The sequence below is a fragment of the Thalassophryne amazonica genome, chromosome 9, assembly GCF_902500255.1.
Source record: "Thalassophryne amazonica chromosome 9, fThaAma1.1, whole genome shotgun sequence".
NCBI classification, from domain to species: Eukaryota; Metazoa; Chordata; class Actinopteri; order Batrachoidiformes; family Batrachoididae; genus Thalassophryne; species Thalassophryne amazonica.
This window is the reverse complement of record NC_047111.1, coordinates 23,165,501-23,187,896: the sequence shown is the minus strand read 5'-3', so window position 1 is coordinate 23,187,896 and position 22,396 is coordinate 23,165,501. Positions and strand designations below refer to the sequence as shown.

The 22,396-nt window shown below is 41.6% G+C and overlaps 1 protein-coding gene across 1 annotated transcript; it reads left to right on the top strand.

Annotated features, from left to right (window-relative positions):
- The first annotated feature begins 4,090 nt into the window (after positions 1-4,090).
- Positions 4,091-21,733, top strand: vps51 (VPS51 subunit of GARP complex). Its single transcript, XM_034177770.1, has 11 exons — positions 4,091-4,419; positions 7,239-7,368; positions 7,453-7,599; positions 7,680-7,899; positions 8,895-9,819; positions 10,606-10,821; positions 11,681-11,764; positions 11,854-11,988; positions 12,091-12,212; positions 19,755-19,842; positions 19,925-21,733. Exons 1-11 carry the CDS (start codon positions 4,243-4,245, stop codon positions 20,183-20,185), a joined length of 2,505 nt encoding a protein of 834 aa, XP_034033661.1. The 5' UTR covers positions 4,091-4,242; the 3' UTR covers positions 20,186-21,733.
- The last annotated feature ends 663 nt before the right edge of the window (positions 21,734-22,396 follow it).

Here is a 22,396-nt window from a genome sequence, read left to right as displayed (position 1 = left end):
TAAAAATGAGATTTTGTTTTTGTGCCACTTTATTCTTGCTACTGAATGTGATGATCAGTGCCATTCGCCTCGTGTGTCGCCTCCAAAGTCCCACGGCACAGTCAGGGTCCATCAGGATCATCTCCATGTATTTCTTCCTGAAGCCTGATTATTTTAGCGCCATGTGAGGCTAAAATGAATGAACCTTCCTGTTCCGCAGTTAGCAGCAGCACTTTATTTTTTTGCCTCACTCCATTACCACTGTAGTTTTTTTTACCTGTTTTAGTATGATTACTTTCAGTCATATCTTGACGTTATTCGAGAAGAGAACACAGGGAACAGTATCTTTATATGAACTTGTGTGCTGTTCATTTGGCACCAAACTGACCAACACTTTTTGACTGTACTGTTCAAATCTGTTTGTACACCAAAGGGAGCCTTTTTTTAACGTGCTGCAATATGGTACCTTAAAGCTACAGTTTGTAGGAATTGGTGCCATGCAGTGGTGAAGTTGCAGATTTCATTATGCTGTCACTGGGAATGATTTTGTTTCCCATTTTTGCGCCTTTGGTGATGGGAATTGGTGCTCCCTTGCTTTGTGATAAGAAATATGAACAACTAGTGTATGGAAGAGGAGCCACAGATTCATCTTTATTTCTTGAGTCTTCTGGCTGCCCTACGAAATGCGAAAGGCAGAGGAAGTCTGTACTTTGTAGGCTACTGTATGAACATGGTGGTCTAAGAAAAGGGGTCCACTCACATGTACAGTAGTGTTCAGAATAATAGTAGTGCTATGTGACTAAAAAGATTAATCCAGGTTTTGAATATATTTCTTATTATATGGGAAACAAGGTACCAGTAGATTCTCACAAATCCAACAAGACCAAGCATTCATGATATGCACACTCTTAAGGATATGAAAATTGGCTATTAGTAAAAAAAAAAAAAAAAAATGTAGAAAAGGGGGTGTTCACAATAATAGTAGCATCTGCTGTTGATGCTACAAACTCAAAACTATTATGTTCAAACTGCTTTTTTTTTAGCAATCCTGTGAATCACTAAACTAGTAAGTATTTAGTTGTATAACCACAGTTTTTCATGATATCTTCACATCTGCGAGGCATTAATTTTGTTGGTTTGGAACCAAGATTTTGCTGGTTTACTAGTGTGCTTGGGGTCATTGTCTTGTTGAAACACCCATTTCAAGGGCATGTCCTCTTCAGCATAAGGCAACATGACCTCTTCAAGTATTTTGACATATCCAAACTGATCCATGATACCTGGTATGCGATATATAGGCCGAACACCATAGTAGGAGAAACATGCCCATATCATGATGCTTGCACCACCATGCTTCACTGTCTTCACTGTGAACTGTGGCTTGAATTCAGAGTTTGGGGGTCGTCTCACAAACTATCTGTGGCCCCTGGACCCAAAAAGAACAATTTTACTCTCATCAGTCCACAAAATATTCCTCCATTTCTCTTTAGGCCAGTTGATGTGTTCTTTGGCAAATTGTAACCTCTTCTGCATGTTTTTTATTTAACAGAGGGACTTCGCGGGGATTCTTGCAAATAAATTAAGCTTCAACATAGGCGTCTTCTAACTGTCACAGCCTTACAGGTAACTCAGACTGTCTTTGATCATCCTGGAACTGATCAATGGGTGACCTTTGCCATTCGGTTATTCTTCTATCCATTTGAGTGTTGTTTCCGTTTTCTTCCACGCGTCTGTTTTTTTTTTTTTTTGGTCCATTTAAAGCATTGGAGATCACTGTAGATGAACAGCCTATAATTTTTTGCACCTGCGTATAGTTTGCCCTCGCCAATCAACTTTTTAATCACTACGCTGTTCTTCTGAACAATGTCTTGAACGTTCCATTTTCCTCAGGCTTTCAAAGAGAAAAGCATGTTCAACAGGTGCTGGCTTCATCCTTAAATAGGGGACACCTGATTCACACCTGTTTGTTCCACAAAATTGACAAACTCACTGACTGAATGCCACACTACTATTATTGTGAACACCCCCTTTTCTACTTTTGTTACTAATAGCCCAATTTCATAACCTTAAGAGTGTGCATATCATGAATGCTTGGTCTTGTTGATTTGTGAGAATCTACTAATCTACTGATACCTTTTTCCCATGTAACAATAAGAAATATACTCAAAACCTGGATTAATCTTTTTAGTCACATAGCACTACTTTATTCACATTATTCTGAACACTACTGTAGATATGAAGGGTTCATTGTAACCTCATGAAAAGGCATTGACTTGCTGTTGCAGGTAATTGAATTATACACTAATGAAGCAGATGGTTATGGGTGAATGCTATTTTCCATTTCTGCTGGTAAATGCCCTTAAGTCCTCTACACTGTAGCTTTAATACAACTGTTGTTGATTTAGCAAACTTGTCTCATCATACTAATGGAGATCACAGTTTTAGAGTTCTGCCTTAACACTGAATCAAAGTTAACGGCATGAACCTTCTTTCACATGATTTTATGTCGCAGGTTACTCGTCTACAGAGGTCGGATATAATGTTTCAAACACTATGCATGTGACACTGTAGAACAGGCATTCCAGCAAACCACACTGCACTGTTAACTATAAGATGCTGTTTGTAAAACCTTCACAGCTTCTGATTTATCTGCATTTTTTGCTTGATTGTTTTTGTTTTTAAAGTTTCATTTTTGTATACTTAATGGTATTGTACACAAGAATGATGAAATGTGGTCAAACTTCTCAGCTGCCACTTTACAGAAGCAATAAAGTGCCTTTTTGTTTTTACTAAGTTGGCATTACTGTTACGCTGCTTACAAACCACAACTTTGTAGTTTTGTTACTACTGGTGAGTTCAAAGATTTCAATGGGTTCATTACTTTTGTCGTTATCAGCTATAGATGATGCATTTCACTCTTTGCAGCTGATGTTAGTATATTGATTAGACCTGTACATCTTCATCTTATTGATTGATCATCTCATGCTCAGTCAGTTCTGCCTTCATCTAGTATTCCCTTTAACAAAATAAATGAATTAAAGCAAAGTGGGCCTATTTATTAAAAAAAAAAAAAAAAATCTTATTTAACATTCTTCAGTACAAGTGTGAAGTTTTTCAGATTATTATTATTTTTTTTTTTAATGTGTGGCCATATAACATTTAAGAAAAATTCTGTTGAGCATAAAAGTTATGTTTGCCTAAAATCTAACATTGGTAGTGAGCAGCACTGTGCAGGAATTCATTCATTTTCTAAGCCTGCTTATTCCAGTTAAGGGTAACTCCTTCATGCTCTCGGACACCTAACCTGCATGCATAAATTCAGTGTCTCCAGGTTGAGATAACTGAACTTTTGTCTTTAATTGATGCATCATATAATTGATTATGTAAATGCAACTCAACCGGTTTATGGATTCAAATGAAATTTCACACAGTGGGAGCACATCATGTAGGATTATAATTAGTTTCATGTTTTGTTTGCTAAATGCATCATATGTCAATTACATGCATAAACAGACTGCTTGGGTGCTTCAGTGCAGAAGCTGACCAGTTTAATTCAAGATTTTGACGTTGGCCTGTGACTTTAACTGATTTTTTTTTTTTTTTTTATCCTCATCAAATAACCTTATCCTTGGCTGATGCTAACTTTACACTGAATCTGGTCCAAGTGAATTTCGAGTTATTTTGTGCACACACAAACCCATAAGATTGAAAACAGTACCCCAGCACCTGCTGCAAGCAGGTTTAAAAACGATATGAAATAGCTGCAGTCCATAATGCAACCAAAGGCTTTTGTTAAATTTTCAGTCTGTTCAGTAAAATGCACATTGTTCAGATTTAAGTGTGGTAATTGTTGTAATGTTAACTTTTATTTGTGCATAATAAATGGGATGAGTAACACCTTTGTCTGTGCACAGTAGTGGAGAATGATTACTACATTAATGATTCTGTTAAACATTATTTTAGGAAGCTATTCGTTAATTTGGGCTGTTCTTTTGAAGAGCGAGGCTGCTTAAAAAAAAACCACTTCACAAACGTGCTTGCTTGTTTTGTAAGTCACATCTGGCAACACAAACCACACGGTTGGCGAAGCCGAATTGGTCAGGAACCCGGAAACGTTTTTTTTTTTTTTTTTTTTTTTTTTAAAAGCTAAATGCTAACTGCTGTTCGGATGCGACCTGCAAGCTTATTTACACAAACATTCAGACGTCTGAACACATGGATAGTTGAGGATTTCAGGCAGCGGGCGTGAGTGGTTTGGTCGCTATGGCGGTAGAGGCGGACGGCTGCGGGTCGGAGCCCGGCAGGAGGCGCAGGGTTCACGGCATGCTGAAGCTCTACTACGGCCTGAACGAGGAAGGAAAGGCCGCGGAGCAGCCCGACTCCCTGGATCCCTGCGACATCAACGGGCCGCATTTTGATCCTGATCACTACTTGAACAAGGTGAGGAGCTGTTTTATTAAAAAACAAATACTAATAATGTCAAGACATGCAGGAAAGCGGCAGCACTGCGTTGTTACCCCTCGCGCACACTTAATACTATGAGCTTTAATTTGGTAGGAAAATTTTTGTAACCTGTTGTTCTGGCATTTAAGATATTGCGCATGCGCAATAGATCAGCCGTAAACCCGTATACACTGTAAGCTCAATTCAAATGGTAATATCAATATAAACATACAGAGGTGAATATATCAATGATACACTGATAATACCATGAAGCCGAAATGCTTATTTCATTGGACTCTGGTGACGTGGCAGAGAAGAGAACACTGCACAAACTGTTGGACATTATGGACGATGCCAGTCACCCTCTGCACTTCGTCATCAGCAACCAGAGGAGCCTCTTCAACCATAGACTGCTCCTTCAAAAGTGCAGGACCAACAGACTGAAAAACTCCTTTGTCCCTCAGGAAATCAGACTGTACAACTCCTCCCTCAAGGGGAAGGAGAGGAACAGTAGTTGCCAGTAAACTAGTATTGATCAGTGTGTCTGGTATTTATATTTGAAAACTTTTTATTTTTTTCACTTTTGATACTCTGTGTGCTTCTTACCCTGTATTGCTATACGATGCTGCTGGAACCTCAGTTTCCGTGAGGGAGTCTTCCCAAGAGATCAATAAAGTTCTATCTAATCTATCTATTTCCGTTGTGGTCCTTGCGAAATCATCACGTGACAAAATAGAGGGGCTTAATTAAGCATGCACAAATTGTAAATAAGACAATAGGATCTTAATAATTAGAATAAATGTATAAAATATATATATATATATATATATTATACTGGAAAACCAATTAAATGAGTACAAATTGTAAAGACAATAGGATCTTAATAATGAATATCAATAGCAACTGTATACTTATATGTAAACATAACAAATTTAACATGACGTTAAGACTATAAAAACAATGGACTAGAAGGTAGGCTAGGCATTTGGACTAAAAATGACATTAATAACAAATAAAGGGTTGAGTTCCTCTTCCTTTAACTGACTAAATAAAAACTACTTGTTGCTTATCGACTACAGTTAAGTAGGGATACCATTTAAGGCTGTGGCACCAGTATGTTTGAAGAAAGTATGTCCCAACGATTTTACAGGATAAATAATGAAAGAGTAGGGCCCTGAGCGAGTATTGCCATGGGAAGGATTTAGACAAAAGGAGGCTGATAGAAGGTTAGGGGCCATACCATGAATAAAATTATGCATGCAATATTATTATTATATTAATGTTATTATGATGATGTTCTGGTGGTTATCAGTTATCCTATAAATCAAGTAAAGCCTGGTAGCCTGGCACCACACCATGGAACTGTACTGGGTCCTGGCTCCTGGATGGCAACCACTCCATCAGACAACCAAACAAGATTCTGTACATCCAGATCTGAATGAAAAAGGCCTTAGAGGGCTGATTTCATGCTCACTCTATACACCACAATATAAATATACATAAGTCTGTAATAGTGTTGCGTATGTATGAATTCATTATGAAATCTTTTGTGAAGCACCTTGAGACAACCTGCATTATTATTTTCCCCCTATACAAGTGAATTGAAATCATTTATGCAGTTGATTGCAAATATTTTGCTGATATACTTTTGATTATCTAAGCTTCTTTTAGTTGTTGAGACATACTAAAAAAAAGGTGTTTTTAGGCATTTTTTTTTTTCTTGTCTTTTAACCAAAGTACTCCAAAACCTTTGGTCAAAGGCCGTAGTCCACATGGTCTGAAAAACACCTTTTAGATGGTTAAAATGTGGTGGTAATATTCAAAAACTGAGCAACTAAACTACCCTAAAATCTAATAACCCCTGAATATCTATCCAAGTAATATACCCACCAAGTCTGAAGGAAATCTATACAGCCATTTTTGAGAGCGCTTGTCCAAACACGCACACATACCCCCAGTGAAAACAATACCCTGTGGTAGTTATGGCAGCCAAAAGGTGCTGGCTGCAAAGTTGATATTGTAATTCACCCAGTACTCATCTAGTTGTCTCTCAAAGGGTTTCACACTGAAATGGGAGATTGTGTATTGACAGTTCTATAAATAAACAAAAGTTTATACATTTAATGCAGAAGGTTTTGAAGAAAATTAAACACATTTTAAGTTCTAGCCCTGGATTCATTAGTCAACCTTTAATTATAAAGTCAGTCTTTTAAAGTGCTGCATGATTGTGCTGAAACATTCAAACTTGTGTTGTTTTTTTAATAATGCAAAGAAATTTATTATATGTTTAAATTATTTTTAATTATGACTTAGAATAATTAGTGCCATGATTCTACACACTCTGATAAACAGTAAGTGGTGGCTTGTACCGCTAAAGCTGTTGTGCGTTCTGCCGTTAAACACGAAGAAGAAGAAGGTTGTGTTTATAAGTATTTTCAGACTGGGTGACTGACAACGTGACCAAAGTGAGCACCTGAAAACAATCATTCATGAGAGACTCAGTCATTCACGTGTCTTGAAAACAATGCCTTCTTCTAGAAGTCGCTAGCAGTTGGTAATGGCTAACATTAGCTTGGGCATATGGCTCCTTTGTTAGTATTTTATTACATTCATTCATTCATTTTCTGCTGCTTATCTGGACCCAAGTTGCGGTGGCAGTAAACCAAGCAGCTCAGTCCACACTTCCCTATCCTCAGTCAGGTCTAGTTTTTATTACAAATGTGTGTAATAATATGGCTTATTATGTGGTACATTGGCTAGATGGATCATTTAAGAAGCCGTTGGTTCACCTTTTCGTCTCTTGTGTCTACATGCAGCTCCGACAGGAATGTTCTCTTGCGGAGTTGATGGACCAGGAGACCTGCATGGTGAAGCAGATCCGTGCTCTGGACAGTGACATGCAGACACTGGTGTATGAAAACTACAATAAGTTCATTTCTGCCACAGGTGAAAGAAATTCACACTCACTCTTAAGTTATTGTTGAAAAGCCAGATCCTGGTGCAGTACGAGAGTCTCCCATCTGTTGACAGATACCATCAGAAAGATGAAGAATGACTTCAGAAAGATGGAAGATGAAATGGATTGCCTGTCTGCTAACATGGCTGCTATTACAGAGTTCAGCGCTTCAATCAGCGGCACGCTCCAGGACCAACACACGCAGATTACAAAGCTCTCAGGTCAGAGACCGGAATCAGACGATGCGAGATTCACAGTTATTGACTCGTTTTCACATCAGTCTTGTAATGTTTCACTCCAGGCGTCCACACTCTGTTGAGGAAGCTGCAGTTTCTCTTTGAGCTGCCTGCTCGCCTGAATAAGTGTCTGGAGCTGCAGGCGTATGCTCAGGCTGTGCGATGTCATCGCCGCGCCCGCTGCGTGCTACAGCAGTACAGTCATTTACCGTCTTTCAAAGGAATTCAGGACGACTGTCACGTCATCATGGACAAACTTGCACAGGAACTCCGGCAGAAATTCAGGTGAAAACCTCCAGAACTACTTCCAATTTAGGAAAACTGTGTGATAGTACAACTCAGATGATGTACGCGTAAAGGGCCATGTTATGCAAAAACAGTTTTTATGTGCCACTAACAGCTAAAGGTGGTTGCAGATTGATGCTGAGTGGCCTCAAAGCCCCGGAGCTGTGTGACGCTGCGTGCAGAATTTAGGCCTGAAGAAGTTTGTTTTGGACTTCTATGTCACAGAAGTCCATGGGCACGTCCACTGCAAAAGTACATACAAAGTTGAATAGACTATTTCAGACTCTTCTGAATCTTAATGTCATGGGAAAGCTGAAAATTGGGCATAAAGGCATTTTTTTTTGCCACTTGTAAATTAATGTTTTATCTGACACCAAAATAGATACTCATCATTTGATTGTTGGATTCTGTGTCATGTAACATTCATGATTTGTCTCATTGTATGGGTGATGTCACCAGCGTGTGTTTTTGGTACTGTTTGCTGTGCAATTTTCTCCCATCTGTTTGTACTGTTGCAAGTCTCCATTAGTATCTCATAAGAATGCAACCATGATACAAGGTTAAGTCCAGCAGCTGCAGTGATCGCAGCTGTTGAAGCTCTGTTAGATGAAGAAGTGCTCACATTCTTGTTGAAATTTTTTGCTGGATTTAAGAAAACAGACATGTTTCCACACTACCGGTTGGAGTGAACTTCTTGGTCCGGCTTCAATTCCTGCTCCATGAAGAAATGCTTAACCACTAGACCATCAGCTCCCCATCACCACTTAATTTTAAGTAAAATATCAATAACATACGTAAAATGAGGTGGATCGATTTAGGTGTTATATAAAACAGTTAATGAATGTTTTCAATTTGTGGAATCAAACAAATATTTTCATTTGAAAGATGGAATGTACTCAGGTGATGCCTGTTGTCCAAAGCTGTTTTCCACTTTGAGTTTTGACATTTTAACATAGCCAAATGTTTGTCTTTTCCTTGTTTTGTTGTGTTAATAGGGATGGTGGAACAAGCGCCAAGGATCTGTCGGAGTGTGTGGAACTGCTGCTACAGTTGGATGAACCAGCAGAGGAGCTTTGTGATAAATTTCTGACCCATGCACAAGCTCGACTGGAATTGAACCTCCAGGGCCTGGAAGCGGAGATAAAGCCGTATCCATCATCCTCAGCCGTGAAAGATCTCTCCAGTGATTCTGCACGAAGGTCGTCATCTTCTGCAACCACCGGCTCGCCCACTAATATCTCTCCTCAAACCACCACGTTACCATCTCCCACCTCAAAAACCGATATCCTGGAATTCATTGACAGGGGCTGCAATGAGTTTGTCAGCAGCTTGTGCTTAGTTATCACGTCTTATCAGGAACTTTTTATCAACCATGATCAGACAGGAGAGTTGGTCTCCAAAAATATCCCTCAGATGGCAAACGGCAAGCTGCACGCTTTTGTGGATGACCTGGCTGCTCGGTATTTCTCTCTCGTGGAACAGAGGATACAAGAAGAGAAAGGCGTTGGCGATAACTCTCTCCTGGTCCGCGCCCTTGACCGTTTCCACCGCAGACTCCAGGCTGTGGCCAAGCTGCTGCCAGGCTCTTCTGTGCCAAACAGAGGCACCGAGATTGTGATCCGTGCTGCAACCGAACGGGTCAAACGGTACCTCACTGCTCTGCAGAGCTTCTACATGGACAGCTTGACTGACGTGAGGCAGGCTCTGGCGACGCCGCGGCTCTCTCTGGCCAGTGCCTCAGTGGCTGGGGGCGGGGCCCTTTTAGGGGGCCCCGCCTCCGGACGAGATGGTCCTTCCAGCCTTCCCGAGCTGCTCTCCTTCTTGTCGGCATCTATTCTCAATCAGATTAAGTCCGTGTTGGCTTCAGTGCACCTCTTCACAGCTAAAGATATTACATTCTCCAACAAGCCGTACTTTAGGGTGAATATTTGTGTAATTCATATTCTTATCTTTATGTGATTATCATCGCACATTGTCATACTTTATGCTGTTAGTTTGACTGGATCGCTGTGACACTGTTGACGTTTTAGCTCCACAGTGGATGTAATGTTTACCAGACCTGCAATGATAATTGGTTATTAAATCAACTGCCACCTATTTTGTAGAGGTGCAATTGATTATTTTCATAACCGATTAGTTGTTAAGTCCGTAAAATATCAGAAAATGATGGAAGAATATGTCGGTGTTATCCATAGCCAAAGATGATGCCTTCAAATGTCTTGTTTTGTTCACTGTGAGTAAAATAAACCAGAAAATATTTACATTTAAGAAGCTGTGAAATCAAAGAATTTGGATTGTAGATTGTTTTTTCCAGCTTTTTAAGTGTGAATATTTATTGGTGTCTTTACTCCTCTCTGGCAGTAAACTGAATAGCTTTTGGGTTGTGGACAAAACAAGACATTTGAGGACATTATTTTGAACTTTGCAAAACACTGATCAGTATTTTTCACCATTTTCAGACATTCTGAGCAAACAACTAGTGTATTAACCAAGGAAATAAATCAAAAGATTGATTAATTATGAAAATTTTTTGCAGGTCTGTGAAATAATTTTGTATCAGGAAGAGGCCGACCTTATTGGTATTTTATGGTTATGATTTACTGGTAAATGAACCCAAGGATAATCAATGGATCAGAAAATAATTATTAAATATGCAGGTTTTGCTTGTGTTTCTGAGCAACCAGCCTGTTCCATGTGACTTCACAGGGAGAGTTCTGCAGTCAGGGTGTGCGTGAGAGCCTGGTGGTGAGCTTCATAAAGTTTGTGTGCCAGTCTTCACGTCAGTTTTGCGAGAGCACAGGTGACAAAGGAGGATCAACCCCTCCAGCCCTTTTGCTGCTGCTCTCTCGTCTCTGTCTGGACTATGAGACCTCCACCATCTCCTACATCCTCACCCTGACGGACGAACAGTTCCTCGTGCAGGTAAGTGGTGGTGCTCATGAAGATGAAATGGAAAAGGAGCTGCCCATTTATGACACCGTTTACAGCTGTGCAGAGGATTTTTATGCCCGCTTCACTTCTCATTGAATCCATCTCGCTGTGATCTTTGTGAAACCAGTGGATTGTAGCACTGTCCCGGATCAAGACCAAGATCCAGATGTTCAGTAACTTCCTGTAGTCAGGCATCAGAATTACTAGTGCTGAACATTCACTTATCTTGACAGTGATGCTCATGTCTCTTGGTCCTCAACCTTGGACACCTGGGAAGAGCTCATGAAGTCATGAGGTCCCTGAACAGAGGTGTTTGGTGAAGTCATTACCTTTGCAGGAGAATGAAGGACCAAGACTTTAGAGCCCTGGTTGCTTCCTGTCTTGCTGTATGGTTGTGAGACGAGTGGCCTAAGGTGACATCTGGATGTCTTTGGTACTTGGTCTCTTCGGCGGATTCTTGGGTACCACTGGAGTTACTTGGTGTCAAACAGGTGGTTACTTAGGGAGACTCAGATAAGAAGAAGCACTTGCATTGTGAGGGAATGTCTGCTATGTCATTTTGTCCATGTGGATTGTTTCTCTGGACATGATCAGTGTGGACCCCAGCGCACAAGACACGCCCACATTACACCCCGCTGCAGCGGATCAGTGGTTGTTTTTGAGATGTTGGGATGGACCAGTTGTCTGCCTGAGTGGTTGCCATCTAGGACCCAAGGCTTCATGTCATTGTATAAGTTTTATCAGTTTTGACAGCCTGTCTAGATTTGACCATGTTTTGTTGTCCAGAGCTATGTCAGATATAAATGATTTTTGACACACAATATAAAGATAGTTTTGTTCTTTATCTTAGGACCACAGTCCGGTGACACCTGTCACGACTTTGTGTACAGAAGCCAGGGAGGCTGCACAAAAACTACTCAACCATTACGTCAAGGTACATTTTCATATCATAATTTCCTGATTTAAAAAAAAAGAAAACGGCCATCATTTCAGGAAATACTGTTTGTCTGTTGTGTTTTGCAGGTCCAGGGGCTGATTATCTCACAGATGCTGAGAAAGAGCGTAGAAACACGTGACTGGGTTAATACCATCGAGCCACGCAATGTTCGCGCTGTCATGAAGAGAGTTGTCGAGGACACGACGTCCATCGACGTGCAGGTAATGGTCCTGATCGCGGCCGTGCGGTTTTCTGCATTAGCCACGCTTTCTTTGCGATATCGATGCGGGATGCTTTTTGAGCCTCTGCGTGCTCTGCCACAGGTTGGTCTTCTATATGAAGAAGGTGTGAGGAAAGCACACAGCAGCGACTCCAGCAAGAGGACTTTCTCCGTCTACAGCAGCTCCAGACAACAAGCTCGATACGCTGCCAGCTACACTCCGAGGTACCACAGCTCATTACAGACAAGCGATGAAACACACTCCTTTGATATTGATGAGTTTATTTCTGTTTGCTGTAAAAGTATTTGTATAAACTCGGGCTCCAACTCCTTTATGTTCATCAGTGATGAATCTATCGCATTTTTTTTTTACAATTGACAGTGACAACCTTTTCAAGTTTGCCACAAGTTGACAGTTTTGACCCTAGTTTTGACTCGAATTATTCATTCCAGTAGCTGAGCTGCAGGTGACGAAGTGTCCAAACCTTTTCTAACTTACTGCAGGGAAAATATTTTATGAAATATGTCAACAACAGGAACAAGAGTAACAGGAAGACAGAGGACGGGAAGGAGAGGAACAGTAGTAACCAGTAAACCAGTAGTGAGCAGTATTTCTGGTATTTATATTTTTTGCTTTCACTTTTGATACTCTGTGTGCTTCTTATCCTGTGTGCTGTTATAAAATGCTGCTGGAACCTCAGTTTCCCTGAGGGATGAATAAAGTTCTGTCTAATCTCTCTAATCTGAGTTTAGTCTGTTGCCAGATGCTCCTCAAAAGTAAATGTAAGTTGAAGCTGACATTTGGTGCTTCAGGAAATGCCACTCTGAAGGTTTGATACAATGAAACGATAGTCCCTTGACCTTTTTTTTTTTTTAATTGAATGGTAATAAAAATACTAAAATCAGACAAAAACTAAACATTCCATCAGAATAGGAAAACTAAAAATAAGTGACAAAATGAACATGAGCTGCTTGTTTTATGTGACCATAAAGATGTTTACAATTGAACAAACGGAGGATAAACTTAAAAAAAAAAAACCTGACTGAAAAACACAAAGGACACAGCAGTGCACAACTAATACTACTACCACAAACCCAGCTGTATTAGCAGTATATTGCAGTACTCGAACTAATAACCCAGTAAGATTAACAGTGTATTGCAGTACTTGAACTACTAACCCAGTTGAATTAACAATGTATTGCATTAACTAACCCAGTAGCACTATTAGTCTATCGGTGTATGTAATTTTTTAAAACGTTTGGGTAGAATCTTAAAAAATGCATTTAATTTATTCTAAATACTCCATAAAATAACAAAAGGCATGTTGCCAATTTTTATGAGGGGTTAGGGTATTTTGAGAAAGGAAATGTATTTAAGCATGAAAAATGGGGGAAAGTGGCCCAGAAAGCTAAACCTGTAATAGACGTTATATTGAATGCAATTGCTAAAAAATATTGTTCTCTAGTTATTTATTATAATAACAAATTAAGAAAGTATTCAAAACACAATAGAAATGTTCTTTATATAGTTTTTTTCATCTTTTCATTTAGCTTTAAGTGTCTTAACTTGTCGATTCTTTTGGCCATATGCATTAGGGCTAGTTCTCATCGTCATCAACTTCGTCATCGTCATCTGGTAGTAGAGATGATCTATTGGCACAAATGTCCTCTTCTCCTCCGCAGTGACAGAGTTCTGTGCAAGCAAACTTGTTCTTCTTACAGGAGCACTGTTTTGGTACACTTCATTGAAGATTGGCTGCTTGCACCACAGGCACACTTCACTAGCTTTAGCACACAGTCTGGTGGTAGAGACTCTGAACAACACAGGCATCAGTTTACCATCTTCTTCATTCCAACCTAGAGTGAGTGGATCAGGGATGACTGGCTCCAGAATGATATCCTGAGTCCAGGTGTTCGCTTGCAGATGAGCTTGTCTAATGTGTTCGTCCCAGGCTCCTGGTGTTGGTGGAAGATTGTCCACTCCCTGGTCCGGTTTCAATTTCTTGAACAATAGCCACCTCAGATCTTTAGCTTGTGTAACTTTTACTCTTTTTGGGCAGAAGAGGGTGCAAAGAAATGCTTCACAGCTACCAGCAACCTCTGTTGATGGCTCATCGCCAATACCCAGGTGTATGAGGGCAGAAATCACCTTGGCTGCTGCAGCCATAAAGGTGTTAAAACATGTCACCTTGCCTTTTCCTCTGATGTACCCTGTGGTGTCACACCCTGTCAGTGCATGCCAGTTGATGAGGGGAGCTGCCTTTCTCGGTCCAAGAGCATCATAGATAGGCTGCAATAGAAGTGTGCAGAGGCGGTCTCCAGTACCCATGATGAGTGCAGCATTTCTGCCAAGTTGAGGCACTCTGCAGACAGCCAACAGAAGAACATCTGTGTCCTGTGAGTAGATGTCAACAGTGTCACCAGAAGCCACAATTTCCACAGCATGGAGGATCATAAGTGTGTCGGACTCCTCTTGAGTGCTGACACTGGTAGCAACGTTACAGTCGTAGTTTACCATCACGTTCTTGTGTGTGACAGTCACGATCTTCACTGCACTGTTGTCAATCAGTTGCTGAGCCAGGTAGAAGGTGAGCGAGTCCTTTGTGGCATTACTTGCAAGAAATGTGGCCTTGTCCTTGATCTGGGTTAAATCCTCAACTATGAAGGATCGGACTTCCTTCACCTTGCTACATCTCCGTTCTTGAGTGCTTTCCTTTAGTGAGGTAGGCTGAAAAGTTCTAAGGCTCACCAAGAAGGAGAAATGCCATTTCAATAAAACTTGGCATGCATTAAGTTCAACTCTTCTGATGACTGTGTTTTTTTTCTTCCAGGTTGTGAGGTAGTTTGTGGTTCATAGCCAAGTTTGAAAGTTCGTGGTAGAGGGAAACGGCAAAAATGGACAAAATCTGGCGTCGCAGTGTGATTAAGTACCTGCATAAGAAGGGGTTAAAGCCCAAGGACATTCATGCAGCTATGGTTGCTACATTAGGGGATGAAGCTCCCTCCATATCTACAGTGCAGAAGTGGGCAGCTGAATTTAAGAGGGGCAGAGAGAGCCTTGAAGATGACCCAAGGTCTGGGCGGCCTGCAACAACCACAACCCAGAAAAACATTGACCTTGTTCATGAAATGGTGATGGACGACAGACGATCAATGGTTAATCAGATAGGAGATGCTGTGGGAATATCCCATGAGAGAATTGAACACATTCTGCATGAAGAACTTGGAATGTCAAAGGTGTCAGCTTGGTGGGTGCCACGTCTTCTGACGCCTGATCAGAAACGCACCAGGCTAGTCATGTCAAAGGCAAACTTGGCGCAATTTGAACAGGATCCAGCCAATTACATGGAACGTTTTCTTACCCAGGATGAGTGTTGGGTTCACCACTTTGAACCAGAGACAAAAAAACAATCAATGCAGTGGAAACACCCAAGGTCACCACCTCCAAAGAAGGACATGGTTGTTTCGTCTGCAGGGAATGTCATGGTTTCAGTTTTCTGGGATGCCAAGGGCATTGTGTTCGTGGACTATCTTGAAAAGGGACAAACCATAAATGGACAGTACTATTCTAACCTACTGAGACAGTTACGCGAGGCTATAAAAAAGAAGCGACCAGGAAAGCTGTCAAAAGGGGTGCTGTTCCATCAAGACAATGCCCCAGGTCACAAGTCAACTGTGGCCATGGCCACTATCCACGAGTGTGGATTCGAACTGGGAGATCACCCACCATACTCCCCTGACTTGGCACCCTCGGACTTTCATCTGTTCATAAACCTGAAAAAAAACTTGGCTGGGAAGCACTATCGGAGCAATGATGAGGTGATGGCTGCTGTTGAGGACTATTTTGACTCTCAGGATGAAAGCTTCTATGCCAAGGGAATCGAAGCACTCAAGCACCGCTGGAAGAAGTGTGTGGAGTTACAGGGAGACTATGTAGAAAAATAACCCTGAATTTGTTCAATTTGACAACTGCATCATAGTCAGCCTTAGAACTTTTCAGCCTACCCTCGTAGTTGTCAAAGAGAACCCGAACGGCAGCATAACCTTGAGCTCTTGAGTCGATAAGCTTGACATATGCTGTGGCAAGCTCCTTTTCTGTCTTAACGTTTTGTACGGCCATTAGCTCGTGCAGTACAGCCATTCCATCAACTATCAAGGTGGTCATAGAGTGGTCTTCAGAACTTGTCTCTTCATTGGCTCTGTGCACAAGACTTTCCAGAAGGTGGATCACACTACTCTTGTCATTTGTAGGGTGAAGGGTCCTGTCTGCTTGCAACAGTGTCCCATTGGTGTGTAAGAACTCATGGGTACCGATGACTTCCTCCAAGTTGCTGTCATCACGCGATGATCTAGCTACTAGCAGCATTCTGGCAAACAGGGAGGAGGATGCCTTGAGTGTCGTTACTTCTGACCCACTTTTCACCTTGATTTCTTTGGCAGCTGCATTCCATGTCAGCAACTTTGTTTTTGTCATTCTGTCCCTCAGATTTCCACCTACAGTAATTCGCTGTTCTACGAACTGTCTAAAGACATCCTTGCCAACTTCCTCTGTTGATAAGATGCTCTGTTGCATATTCTTGGGAATGAGTTCCTTAGACATGAGTTTAAACATGCGATCATGAGATGTCTTGTCAGCATCATCCCTGGGACCAAAGAGAGAAATTGTAACCAGCTGCTCAATCTCTTCAGAGAGCCTTGCTAGCTCCGGTCCTGTGAGACAAAACTTGAGCAAAGTCTGAGGGGATGTTGTGATTCCTGATATGCTTTTATATTTCTCTATAAATATTTATTTTTGGTCAGTATGAACACTATTATTAAAATATAATAACTTAAAATTATATTTTGAGAGCTCTTTGTTAAAGTAATCTTACATAGAAACAGCACGTAGGAAATTTGGGATTTTAACACCACATTTAAATATGGTCTCAAACTACCTAAACCATTATTAAAAAAACTGGCAACATTAATTTTGTATTCAATATACACTCAACAAAAATATAAACGCAACACTTTTGGTTTTGCTCCCATTTTGTATGAGATGAACTCAAAGATCTAAAACTTTTTCCACATACACAATATCACCAGTTCCCTCCAATATTGTTCACAAACCAGTCTAAATCTGTGATAGTGAGCACTTCTTCTTTGCTGAGATAATCCATCCCACCTCACAGGTGTGCCATATCAAGATGCTGATTAGACACCATGATTAGTGCACAGGTGTGCCTTAGACTGCCCACAATAAAAGGCCACTCTGAAAGGTGCAGTTTTATCACAGAGCACAATGCCACAGATGTCGCAAGATTTGAAGGAGCGTGCAATTGGCATGCTGACAGCAGGAATGTCAACCAGAGCTGTTGCTTGTGTATTGAATGTTCATTTCTCTACCATAAGCCGTCTCCAAAGGCGTTTCAGAGAATTTGGCAGTACATCCAACCAGCCTCACAACCGCAGACCACGTGTAACCACACCAGCCCAGGACCTCCACATCCAGCATGTTCACATCCAAGATCGTCTGAGACCAGCCACTCGGACAGCTGCTGGAACAATCGGTTTGCATAACCAAAGAATTTCTGCACAAACTGTCAGAAACTGTCTCAGGGAAGCTCATCTGCATGCTCGTCGTCCTCATTGGGGTCTCGACCTGACTCCAGTTCGTCGTCGTAACCGACTTGAGTGGGCAAATGCTCACATTTGCTGCTGTTTGGCACGTTGGAGAGGTGTTCTCTTCACGGATGATGCGAAGGAGATGTGTTGCACTGCATGAGGCAAATGGTGGTCACACCAGATACTGACTGGTATCCCCCCCCAATAAAACAAAACTGCACCTTTCAGAGTGGCCTTTTATTGTGGGCAGTCTAAGGCACACCTGTGCACTAATCATGGTGTCTAATCAGCATCTTGGTATGGCACACCTGTGAGGTGGGATGGATTATCTCAGCAAAGGAGAAGTGCTCACTATCACAGATTTAGACTGGTTTGTGCACAGTATTTGAGGGAAATGGTGATATTGTGTATGTGGAAAAAGTTTTAGATTGTTGAGTTAATCTCATACAAAATGGGAGCAAAACCAAAAGTGTTGCATTTATATTTTTGTTGAGTATAGTCCAAATATTAGTTTTAGCATGGTTGCCAAAATTCTGCCCCAAATTTTTAAAACCTTTATTTTTTTAACATTATCCGATATACTACGAGGTCTATTAGAAAAGAAACCGACCGTTTTATTTAAAAAAAAAACTATATGGATTTGATTCATATGTTTTTACATCAGCCAAGCTTGAACCTTCGTGCGCATGCGTGAGTTTTTCCACGCCTGTTGGTGACGTCATTCACCTGTGAGCACGCCTTCCGGGAGGAGTGGTCCAGCCCCCTCGTCGGATTTTCATTGTCTGAGAAGTTGCTGAGAGACTGGCGCTGTGCTTGATCAAAATTTTTTCAAAAACTGTGAGGCACATCCGAGTGGATACCATTCGAGAAATTAAGCTGGTGTTCGGTGAAAATTTTAACGGCTGATGAGAGATTTTGGATTGTTTCTATCGCTGTAAGGACTTCTCACGGAGTAGGACGTCGCGCAGCGCTCCGAGGCGACGTCGTCATCCTGTTTCAAGCTGAAAACCTCCAAATTTAAGCCTCTGTTGACCCAGGACGTCGTGAGAGAACAGAGAACTTTCAGAAGAGGTCAGAATCAGCATTTTATCTGGACATTCCACTGTTAAAGGAGATTTTTTTAATGAAAGACGTGCGGATGGATTGGCGCGGCGCGCGGCGTGCCTGCCACAGGAAAAACACCTCCGTGTTGATAACCATTTGTAAAATCCAGGCGGCTTTTGGTGGCTTTCAGTTGAGTGAGTATCTGAGAAATTGTTTAACAGCAGGGCATGTTCCAACTTGTCCTTAAGGCTTCCAACGGAGGTGTTTTTCCTGTGGCGGGCCCGCGTTCTCTCACAACGTCCTGGGTCAACAGAGGCTTAAATTTGGAGGTTTTCAGCTTGAAACAGGATGACGACGTCGCCTCGGAGCACTGCGCGACATCCCGCTCCGTGGGAAGTCCTTACAGCGATAGAAACAATCCAAAATCTCTCATCAGCCGTTAAAATTTTCACCAAAAACCAGCTGAATTTCTCAAATGGTGTCCACTCGGATGTGCCTCACAGTTTTTGAAAAAATTTTGATCAAGCACAGCGCCAGTCTCTCAGCAACTTCTCAGACAATGAAAATCCGACAAGGGGGCTGGACCACTCCTTCCACAAGGCGTGCTCACAGGCGAATGATGTCACCGACAGGCGTGAAAAAACTCTCACATGCCCACGAGGGTTCAAGCTTGGCTGATGTAATCACACGTGATTCAAATTCATATGGTTTTTTAAAAAAATAATAAGGTCGGATACTTTTCTAATAGACCTCGTATATGCGGTGAGCATCCTTAGCCGTATCCGCGTCGCTTTATTATCACATGAGCTCTCGTAGGATTTCCACCACGTCACTCACAACTTCACCCAAAATTGGGTTCTGTTGTAGCCACTGTGCAGGAATGTCTCGCACCTGTAGCCACGTCCTGAGATGGTTAACATTTCCCACCATTTTCCTCCACCGTGCATGAGTGTCCTCACCACAGAAACTCAGCCCCTCCCCCCTTTTGCCCTAATTGTGTTGTTTTTTGAATAGATGAGTGATGGTGTTCCAATCTGTGGGTCAGTGTCACAGCGGGGGGTCATTTTACTGAGATGTCTTTAGACAGATGTGCAAGTGATTTTTTTCTTCTTCTTGCAGTGCTCCCATGGATACCAATCTGCTGAGCAACATTCATAAGCTGTTTTCTGAGCGGATCGATATCTTCAGCTCGGTGGAGTTCAATAAAGTGAGTGCAGACCTTAATTTTATCAGCCTGTTTTAAAAAAAAAACAATCTGACAGACTCACTAAAAGCCTCCACTGCCCCAGGTCTCCGTGATGACAGGAATCATCAAAATCAGCTTGAAGACGTTCCTGGAGTGTGTACGGCTGCGCACGTTTGGCCGTTATGGGCTGCAGCAGATCCAGGTTGACTGCCACTACCTGCAGATGTACCTGTGGAGGTTTGTCTCAGATGAGAACCTTGTGCATTTCCTGCTGGATGAGATAGTGGGCAGCTCCGCCCATCGTTGCCTGGACCCCGCCCCGATGGAGCAGAGCGTGATTGAAGTCATCTGTGAACGAGGTTAAGGCTCAAAGTGGAAAACGCTGTCTCGTATGAAGACTCTCTAACGTCTGATAAGGAAAACTGTTACTGAATGTCTAAATGTGACTTTGTTTGATCTTCAGCTTATAAAACATTATTGGCCGTAGCGCTACTACAGAAATAATAATAGCAACTTAGGTAAATTCAAAATGGGCAAAAATAAATTGAGTTTTCAGACCGACTTATTAAGAAATTCTGAATATCTCAGAGGACTTGAGAGATTGTCTTGTGGGCCACATGTACTATTCATGCAAGTAGCATATTGTGTCAGTCATCTTCTCGTGCCTGTCTTAAAAAAAAGGTACATTATTTATGATGTTAACAAACCTTTATGAAAATCTAGTTCTTGACAGAAAAGTATTGCCTTGTGAAACTCTCGTGTATAAATGCATTTTTTTTATTGTCGGTATGTAATTTGCAACTTGATTACATGATTGAGAGAATATAGATTAATTCCGATTTACCCTTTAAACATACAAAAATTGGAAGTATGGCACAGTTTTGTTCAGAGTGTACTGTGATTCAGGCTTCAGTTCTCCAGGCTTTCAGAGTTCCTGCTTGGGCCCATTGTTTTGGTGAAAGTGTCAGACTTGCAGAGAGAATCACTTACCTCGAGTTCTCAGCTTTTGAGATTGAGAGACACCTGCAGTCATGAGGTTGCTTGGCAACTACAAAACCTTTGCCAGAGAATGAAGGTCATGGTGCTTCTTGTCTTACTGTGTGATTGTGAGGTTTAAGTGCTACCCACTGACCGAAAGTGGCAACGGGATGTCTGATCCCAGGTTTCTTCAGAGGATCCTTGGTACCACTGGAATGACTTTGTGTCAAATGAAGGGTTAATTGTGGAGATATGAGGGAGCATTGGCGATGACATTTTGGCCATTCAGCACATGAGAACCTCAGTTGATGACCCAAGCAACTAGAAAAGTCCAGGGGGACTATTTCAGCACTCTTTGGCAAAAGGCGGGGTCACGCTGAACAGGTCTGGCATATACAGGTGAACCCTGTTAACTCGCGTATGCCTAACTCCCATTTTGGCTTTATTCACCGTCAATTTGTGGACCCGAAAATTGAGACTACTGTTTAAAGACTACTGTATGTTTTGGATGACCTCATTTACTCACGGTTTCCGATAAATCGCGGTTCAGTTTTGTGGACCCCAGCTTGTGTGAGTTAACAAGGTTCACCTGCATAGAGAAGCATATTCACACTCTCCTCCAGTCAGAGTCACCAATTCACCCAACCTGGATATCTTAGAAGCCCCCAGAGAGAACCCACTCAGAAATGGGGAGAACATGCAAACTCCACATAAACAGGACCAGGTGGGAAGAGAACCTGAAACCTTCTGACTTTGAGACGGCAGTGCTAACACTAAGTCACTGTGCTGCTGAGCTATCATTATTATTGTTAGCACAGTGACAGAAAATTGTTGCTTAATTTTAAACCAAGGAGGGAAGTAAGAAAAAGTTTTCCTTGACCTGTACGAGTAAATGGTCAAAATTCAGTGTTCAAAGAGGTCATGGTATAAGCCTTTTAAAAAGGAAGGAATGCGAATGTGTGAACCTTGGAAAAATAAAATCTGATGGTTGCAACAACCTAATGTTCTGTCTTGCCTTGTTTTGTCTATTGATAACCACATTCAAGTATTTCTCCAACTGTTTCCTGTGCAGAGAGTAAGTCGGTGACAAATAATAATGTTTGGAAGACTTCCCTAAGGGAGACGACCGGGGACATCCTTATCAGGTGCCTACCCACCTCAGCTGGTTCATTTTGAGGCAAAGAAAGAGCAGCTCAGAGTCCCTCCCAGATATTCAAGTCTTTCAGCCTGTGTAAGCCCAGATCCCTGATGGAAGAGCCTCATTTCTTTTGTATCCATGACGTTCTTTCAGTCATTACCCAACTTTCTGACCACGGGTGAGGATAAGCGCATAAATCGAGAGTTGCCTTAACAGCTCTTTCTTCACCACAGTGGTCCAGTACAGCATCCACCAAACATCAGGCACATCCCCAACTGGCCTGTCGATCACATGCTCCAATTTACCCCCCGTCATTAATCCTATAGAGACGCAATGTAATGTGGCTCCTTTCTCAAACTTTGTCAATTTTATTTGGCAAAAAAAGATGGAATATTCTTGAAGAGAATGTCAACATCTCTAAAGTTCATTTAGACCCTGTGATGTGTGACTGTTCCTTAC